Consider the following 9,132-nt stretch of genomic DNA (forward strand, 5'->3'; position numbering starts at 1 on the left):
AAACCTTTAAAAATAGCCATTTTACTCCCTGATGTTTCGGTTTTTTTTGCCAGTTTGCTCCCCGCCTCTAACTCTATCCAAATTGTTTGTTTTTCCATTTTGCTCCCCGCAAGAAGCAAACTGTCAACAAAACCAAAATATCAGAGAGTAAAATGACTATTTTTAAAAGTTTGGGGCAAAACCATTAAAATGACAAAACCACATGAAGCAAAACGGAAGTTTACTCGATCATAAAAGCTTTAAAACTTACAAACCATAACGACTCAACGAGTAGCCAAAAAAACAGATACCGTGACTAAAAAGCGACTCCACCACCGCATCGCATTTCCTAATCAACCGCATATCCTCCATTATATTCTCCTCTCACCATGCTCCGTCGTATCTTCACCCATAGAACCACCGTCAACCGCCACCGTTACCGCCGATTATTCTCCACTAATCACTCCGATCGCAACTCCACAAATCCAAAGAATTCACCAGACGCACCTCCGCCACCGTCACTTCCGGTCCTCCACCGTCTCCGACCTAATTCCATTTCACGTTTATCTCGAACATCTCCGTTTACCGTTTCAGCAACCCTGATTTCAACCGCAGCAGTTGTTGCAGCATCATACGCACTGATTTATAACGAAACCGAAGTTATAAACGACCAGAACAAGAATAACTATCAATTTGTTGATGAAATTGAGCAATTGATTGACCGGTCAAAGGATTCGTTGACCAGAGTAGTGAACACGATGAAGAACACCGGTGTTGCAGCGACGGTGCTGTGGAAGTCGCTGCACTCGGTATTATCATCGGCGAATCATGAGGTTAGGTTAGGGTTTGAGGTTAGGGTTGCGGCGTTGTTGGCGGATATTGTGGCGGCGAGTGAGAGTCGTAGGGCGGCGATTGTTGGTGCTGGTGGTGGTGTGGTGGTGGACTGGTTGTTGGAGGCGGTGGCGATTGGTGGTGGAGGGAGTTGTGGGACGCAGGCGGAGGCGGCTAGGGCTTTGGCGTATTTGATTGCGGATCAGAATGTTTGTGAGAACGTCCTTGGTAGGCCGAATGCTGTTACTAATCTTCTTAGGTTTATATTTTTTGCTCAACCGCATCAATCGAAAAAGGTATTTTGATTACTAGTTACAAGAGTGACTATGTATTAATGTGTTAGAAATGTGGCTTTATTTCTTAGTTATTGGAGTATTATCCTGTTTTTGCCTTTGGTTTGTTAAGGTTGAATGAGCCCTAGTTAGTTAGTTATTGTTAGGATAAAGCACACACAGACACGAACACTCGAAAGCAATATACAAACACAGGCGTGGTTCGGTCTAATATGACCTAAATTCACGGGTGGCAACTAGGTTACACTTTATTGAGGTTGTATTAGTGTGAATGTGGCTTTTTTTTCTTAAATGTTGGAGTGTTATCTTGTTTTTGCTTTTGGTTTGTTAATGTTGAAGTTATTGTTAGGATCAAGCACACACGAACACGAATACACGAAAGCAAGAAATGAACGCAAATATTTTACGTGGTTCGGGCTAGTATGATCTACGTCCACGGGTAGCAACTAGGTTATACTTATTGAGGTGATAATCAAATTACAAGTACGTGGATTATATTTATAGAGATTAATTAGAGTTTAGCAAACTTACTTCTCAAGTTAAGCTTATGTAGGGCCCACAAGGCCTTCGAATTGAACAGTTGTACATGGTGATTTGTTTTATGGTTTGTGGTGTGTTAGTTTGGCATTCGTGGTATGTAGAAATCTTTGAAGTTTTATTATGATAGATTTATAGGGGTTAAACAATGCAATTGTTGGTATTCAATGACGAATTTGTGGTAAATATGACTTCTATCAACTCAAGATTACTACCTCTGTGTGCTTTGTACATCTTATTGTGTAACTTCATAGCTTTTTCCTCATCTTGTTTTTGTTATATGTCTTCAACCTGTAGAATAGGACATCCGACATCTGACAAGAGTTTGACGGTTTGACCCGCGAGTGTTTTGATGGATTATAAATGATGTCATTTTGCTTCTTTGTTAAGTTCGTTTGTCTATTCAACATTTCAACTAGAAAATATCTGTTGTAAACATATGCCATGAAACAACATGCATGAATGAGTCAAGTTTTTTATAAACTTTCTTACGCACATAAGTTTATCCAAAATAATATTTTATTGTATTGATGTAGCATTTTTGTGAAAGCAGCATCCAAGGCGCAATTCGGCCGATTTTTCCGATCCTTCAAAAGGTAGAAGCATGCTCGTTACAGCAATAATGGATATCGTTACATCCAATTCTGATGATGTCGACATGATCCGGCTTAAGCCCGAGCTGTCCAGTGCAGCTGCTATGCGAGATATCGCAGCCGCACTACAAGTTATCGAAGAAGGCGGCATGCACATGGATGATCCGCCAGGTGGCGAGCAAGATGACGACGACGGTGGGCCCGGACTAAAAGGAATCGGAATTAAAGTTCTTGGCGGTACAACTGTTGTAGGTCTTTCCACAAGTAATGGGTCATCAATGGAGCTAGATAAATCTTATAAATCTAGTTCAAAAACGCTTAAATATAACAAATTAAACGATAACTCTTCGGTCGTCATCCCTGGCTTGTGGGATGATTTGCATTCTCAACATGTTGCGGTTCCTTTCGCCACATGGGCTTTAGCTAATTGGGCAATGGCATCCGATGTAAATAGATCGCATATCCAAGAACTTGACCGCGATGGACATGCAATCATGTCGGCTTTAGTAGCGCCCGAGAGATCAGTAAAATATCACGCAAGTTTAGTGGCCCGTTTATTGTTAGAAGACCAAAACCTCCCCATAAACGATTATATTTCCGATTGGAGTTCAACCCTTCTTAAAACCGTTGCTCAAGCGAGTAAAACCAGCGATATCTCGTTGACTCGTGTTGCTTTGACTGCCTTTTTATCATCTATTGAGCGGAGCCCACAGGCTCGAACAGTAGTTATGGAAAAGGGTCTTGATTTAATGAGGGAAACTGCTAAACGGACGATAGATCACAATTCAGTACAAGAATCGTTGGCTAAAGGTTTGGAATTACTTTGCTCGGGAGACGTGCGTTTGTCTTATTCGGAAGGACAAAAGTGGTCTGGCATTTTACTTCCTTGGGTATTCAGGGAAAATTCATCGGATTCGATTAGATCTTCGGCTATAACTATACTTTCTAGAATTTGTGAAGATTATGGGCCGTCTTCCGTACCGATTTCTCAAGGTTGGTTAACTGTTATGCTTTCCGACATTCTGAAATTAAGAAAGTTGTCTCTTAAAGGGAGTGCTCAGCCTCGGGACAAAGTGAAGGTTTGTAGCTCTGTTCGTTTTAGAGAATGGTGGTAAATTAGATGGGTGGGGTCGGGCATGCCGGGTGAAGGGTTTGGCGAAAGCGGGTCATTTTGTATGGGTCGTAATTTTTTGTGCTCGAAATTATTGCAAACATTGGGTGAAAACGGTAAAAATCTTGTTTCAGTAACAATGGAATTTTTATAATAAAATGATTTACGAGACTAAATGCTTATAAATTAACTTTGGGCAAATTTTGATCCATTTAACCAATTCCTTTTTTAGTTAGGTTTTGTCCATTTTTTTTAATTTTATGTGAACATTTTATCATTACCAAAATTACATAATATCAATAAGAGTAAAGTACACGGATGGTCCCTGTGGTTGCCCAACATTTTGGATTTGGCCCCTAGCTTTCCAAACGTACACGAATGGTCTCTGTTGTTTGCACTTTGTAACGCATTTAGTCTCCAACTTTTTCCAAAAGTACATGGATGGTCTCTGTGGTTTGCACTTGGTAACACATTTAGTCCCTAACTTGGGATCGCTGAAACCCTAAAATTTGTTAGCTGGGGGGGGGGGGGGGATTAAATGTGTTGCAAAGTGCAAACCACACGGACCATACATGTACTTTTGAAAAGCTAGGAACCAAATCCAAAATTTTGGTTAACCACAGGGACCATCGATGTACTTTACTCTATCAATAATAATGTAACTTTTAAATAAACTTATTAGGTTCTATAATCTGTATTAAAACGCGCTTTTGGCAACTTCCAACCCCTTTACCCGTCAAAAATAGATTATTACCCGAATCAACATATTCGCAAGTAAATATGTTGAAATTACAACCCTATATCGTTGTCAGCTTATATTTGTAATTGATGATGATTCCTAATTTTTGCAGACTCAAATTGATCAGGCAAATGTAGTGTCCGGAAGTCAAAGTGTTAACCAATTGGCTAACGCCGTGGTTAATTTAGCTTTAAATCAGCCGGGGACAGAGTCTATTAACGGTGATTTATCTGCGTTGACAGATTTTCTCTCTCTAGAACCCTTCATCGGAACATACAAAAATCGAAAAAACGACAACGTCCCTAAAGTGAACGCTGCAGATTCTGCACTAGCAACTCTAAAAGGGATCAAAGCAATGACAGAGATTTGCAGTGATGACTCGGTTTGCCAAAACAAAATAATCAATTACGGTGTGGTTTCTTTACTCCGTCGGTTTTTATTAAAAGACGATTATGAGAAATTAGCAGCGATTGAAGCGTACGATGCGTCAAGAGACATGGAACCGAAGGAGAACGCTGTAACCGTTCATGGTGAGCCGTCGATTCAAGATGCTCATGGTCGTGGCTCGTCTAGTGTCCGTGTCCCACCCGTGGCTCATGTTCGAAGACACGCGGCTCGGTTGTTGACCTTGCTCTCGGTTCATCCGAAAGTCAAAAAGATGATTAGAGATGATGAAGCATGGTGTCACTGGCTTGAAGAATGCGCAAATGGAAAGATTTCGGGAAATAATGATCTTAAAACTCAAAGCTATGCTCGAGCAACGTTATTAAATATCTTTTGCGATGATGATGATGATTCCGGAGATAAAAATAAAAACACTCGGTGTGCTCGTTATACGGAGATGATTTTTTTAATAAACCCTGATATGCCTCACTGGGATTGTCGAAAAGTAAGGCATATATCTACAGAAACAGAAAATCAAACTGATGTTACTGATGACATCATCCTTAATCAAACTGATCCTTCACTTGATGTTATATTTGTTCATGGGCTACGTGGTGGCCCGTTTAAGACTTGGCGGCTATCGGAGTGCAAGTCTTCATCTAAGTCCGGGCTTGTTGAAAAGATCGATGAAGAAGCTGGAAAACAAGGAACTTTTTGGCCTGGAGAGTGGCTTTCAGCCGACTTCCCGCATGCTCGTTTGTTTAGTCTTAAGTACAAGGTTTGTGATCATAGTACTCTGTGATCAAACTTCAAACTGCATTCTAGTTTTGTACCAGCATGATTATAAGTTATAACCTACTTCTGATTATTTTCTTCTGTAGACGAATCTTACGCAATGGTCTGGGTCAAGCTTGCCTCTCCAGGTTTATAGTTTTATCAGTCTTTTGTTAATCGACATATATTATTAACTTATTAAGTGCTGATTAACGTCATAAACCTGCGTTTGGTATCTGCAGGAAGTTAGCTCCATGCTGTTGGAAAAGCTAATTGCGGCACAAATTGGTGATCGACCAGTCGTATTTGTAACACACAGGTTTGTATAAAACTGTAACTTAAAAAAACCATGGATCAAGTCTAGTTACTATAAATAAGGTCTTATGTTAGCAGCTTTTCTTTGGAGTACCTTAAGCACTAGGTTTTAAATAGTGTAGGTAATTAATTAATGGAATAATTTCATATATACCCTAAAAACTTGCATAATATGATTAATATCATATTTTACCCTTCCTGTAAAAAAGTATCATATTTTACCGAGTAAAATGCCATTTTCATCCCTAAGGTTTCACCAGTTTTGCGACTTTCGTGCAAAGGTTTGTTTTTTCGCATCTGGATCCAAAAGGTTTATAATCTTGCCATTTTCATCCAGCTAGTTAACTCTATCCTTTTTTTCCGTTAAGTCAGGGTATTTTCGTTAACTCCATCGGTATTTTAAATACTTGTACATTATGCTAATTGCTTGTACATAAAGTGAAAAAGACCGAATTGCCCTTTAAGTTAACAAAAACGAAAAACATACCCCTGACTTAACGGAGAAAAATAGATAACGAGCCAGACAAACCTTTTGGATCTAGACGCGGAAAAAAACTTTTGAACGGAAGTCGCAAAACTGGCCAAACCTCGGGGGACGAAAATGGCATTTACTCTAAAATCTAAGTTCTCTCATTTTAGCCTGTTTTTAATCTGGAACTAGTTACATATTGCAGTATGGGCGGATTGGTTGTAAAGCAGATGCTACATCAGGCAAGTGCAGAAAACAGAGGCAATCTTGTCAAAAACACTGTTGGTGTGGTATGTTTCAGTGAACAAAAGTTTGTTGATGATTTGCATATATTAGTTATCACTTCAAATATATGCTTACTAAATAGTTTATATCTCTGGTTTTAGGTGTTCTACAGTTGCCCACATTTTGGTAGTAAACTTGCAGATATGCCTTGGCGAATGGGTTATGTATTTCGCCCTGCACCATCGGTTAGCATTTTTATTTTTTTCCTTTTAAATATTATTCAAGTTAGACCCATTTACATTTGAACAGGTCGCTTTGTGGGTTATGCTAATATATTTTATCTCTAGAGTGTTGAATAAGATAATAGATTTAAAGTCCCTCGATGTGTATAGTTAATGATAAAACCTGTTAAATCGTTTTACTAAAAGTTTCTATTATTACCAAATTGTTACTATATACACCTTTAGGAACTTGTGTGAACAGTAGACAATTCGATTAAATTTTTTATTATTTTTTTTTCAGCAACTTTTAAGTAGTTAATCATTTATGTAACATATAACATTTCTATTATTATTCAATAATTTTCAGCAACTTGTCACATATAACATTTCTATTATTATTCAATAATATTGTATTAGTTTTTATTTTCTCAAATGAAGCTTTTGGTTAATTAACTTTTGCGATCCAATCAAATTTTATTACCTTTTTTAACGTAGCTTTTAAGTAATTAATAGTATTTTTTTTTTCAAAAAACTTCTAAGATACGATGTTATATAAATTTTCGAGTATGTTGTTGTGTACATATGTTTATGTAGGTTTCATTGTATATTTTTTTTCATCTTATAACTTTTAAGATACGATGTTGTATACAATATCGAATATGTCGTTGCAATGTGCGTATTTTAATCTACAGCTTGATGGAATTTTTTATAATCAATAACCTCTTTGACATATAACGACTTTATTTATTGGTTTTGTCTTTTGGTTGTCATAACGAGTGTCGGCATTGTACCAATACCATAATGATTCGAATCGATAACGTCCATACTTCCACCACGACGTGTGGGGGAATTACACTAGTAGTATAATATACGTAATAGATATGACACAACAATTATCTACAAAAGAATTCAAGTATATAGGGAAAAAATGCATTTTGTCCTGCTTTTACAATGATCATAAAATTAATTTTGTTTAATTTACCTATAGTATTTTCTTTTATTTGTTAGATAGGAGAGTTGAGAAGTGGGTCTACAAGATTAGTGGAGCTTAACGACTTCATTCGTGATCTTCATAAAAAAGGATCTCTTGATGTTCTTAGTTTTTGTGAGGTATGTTCATCACTTCTTAGTCTTTCAAGCTGCATATGCATTCAGGCAACGATACATGTTCTAACTAACGGATAAATGTTTGCAGACTAAAGTAACTCCAATAGTTGAAGGCTATGGTGGATGGGCTTTTCGATTGGAAATAGTTCCGATTGAATCTGCATATCCTGGATTTGGCGAACTTGTTGTAAGTTTTCAATTCCGAAAAAATCAATAGTTAACATGTAAAAGAGGGTAGATTATGGGTTCATAGGGCATGCCCAGCCTCAAATACCATCAACACGTATAGTTTAGTGTGTTAGGGTAGGAAACGTTCGAGATGTTGAAAAGCGTTTAGGTTCCAATACGTTTGTTGCTTCTCTTTCATCTATCTTACATACCAAACTTTTTATCAAGCAAACCTTCCATAATTTCCTTATCTTTTACATATTAGTCTTCTACAAACCATTATGATGACCAGCTTTGACCAATTTTGACCCTGAAGTACATGATCCCCTCACGCATCTAGTGTGCTTTATAAACCAAGGTGACCTCGTGAGAAGTCTCACACGTGTACACCAAAACAAAAGTCATGCGCTCTGAATTTGTAGTTCTTTTTAATTTTTTTGTAGGTTTTGGAGTCAACAGATCATATAAATTCATGCAAGCCGATTAGCCGAACCGATCCTTCTTATAGTGAAACTTTGCAGTTTTTGCACAAACTTAGAGCAGCATATAGATGAAGAGAATTATGGCAAATAGGTTATGCCACAGATTCACCCCAAGAGGCTAAGACGTTCGAAGAAGGAAAATTACCAATTTACCCCTAGTTTGACTTGTTCGGATTTGTTGTTATGCCCACAGATTCACTCCAAGAGGCTAAGATGTTTGAAGAAGGAAAATTACCAATTTACCCCTAGTTTGACTTGTGATTTGTTGTATAGATGGTTGGGCCTTCATTGGTTAGAATGGTATTATCAATAGAAAATAACAAAAAAAAAAAAAACAATACTGAATACCCAAATCATCACACCTCATTTGAATTGGGTTATACAATCTGTAACACCATTGTAAATTGAATATATGGATTCTTTTATTTTGTTACAGAAGCGCACTAGCTTTTTATGCCTTCATGATGAATAAATTATGAAATGTATTAAAGAAATGTTTTTATGGTGATCTATGTTGTCAAAAGCGAACTAGGCGCACAGGCGCAACGAGGCGCGACGAAACCGCCTGGTGGAGTCTTAGGCGCAGATCTGCATCTTTTTCAAAAAAACGGCATTCAGGCGCGCGCTTGGGGTTAGGCGCATGCGACTCCAGGCGCTCTTCTGGCAAAATTTTGGCCAAAAAGGGTTTCAGGCTACCTTCCAGCCAAATTCCGGCAAAAAGTAAGCCTGAACTCGCCGGAATTGTTTTAGATACGTGAAGAGAGAAGAAGGGTAGAAAAGAGATGAGGTTAAAAGAAAGATGCTTGCTTTTGTGTTTAAATGAGATGAAACGTTCTTTAGCACTGTTTATAAACAGTGAAACAACATGAACTTGACTGATAAGAGATATTGACAATGTAGAGTT

General features: G+C 37.9%; 1 protein-coding gene across 4 annotated transcripts; it reads left to right on the forward strand.

Moving 5' to 3' along the window:
- Nucleotides 1-259: 259 nt before the first annotated feature.
- LOC110914300 lies at nucleotides 260-8,661 on the forward strand. Of its 4 annotated transcripts, none has more exons than XM_022159105.2 (10): nucleotides 260-1,106; nucleotides 2,194-3,312; nucleotides 4,196-5,245; nucleotides 5,349-5,390; nucleotides 5,484-5,560; nucleotides 6,231-6,315; nucleotides 6,412-6,495; nucleotides 7,480-7,581; nucleotides 7,667-7,765; nucleotides 8,190-8,661. In XM_022159105.2, exons 1-10 carry the CDS (start codon nucleotides 369-371, stop codon nucleotides 8,298-8,300), a joined length of 3,507 nt encoding a protein of 1,168 aa, XP_022014797.1. In that variant the 5' UTR covers nucleotides 260-368; the 3' UTR covers nucleotides 8,301-8,661. The 4 variants fall into 4 exon arrangements, with proteins under 4 accessions (XP_022014797.1, XP_035842982.1, XP_022014799.1 ...); XM_035987089.1 differs by having other exon boundaries at nucleotides 261-1,038; XM_022159107.2 differs by having other exon boundaries at nucleotides 271-1,106; nucleotides 2,177-3,312.
- Nucleotides 8,662-9,132: the final 471 nt, after the last annotated feature.

Source organism: Helianthus annuus, chromosome 2 (genome assembly GCF_002127325.2).
Source record: "Helianthus annuus cultivar XRQ/B chromosome 2, HanXRQr2.0-SUNRISE, whole genome shotgun sequence".
Lineage (NCBI taxonomy): Eukaryota > Viridiplantae > Streptophyta > Magnoliopsida > Asterales > Asteraceae > Helianthus > Helianthus annuus.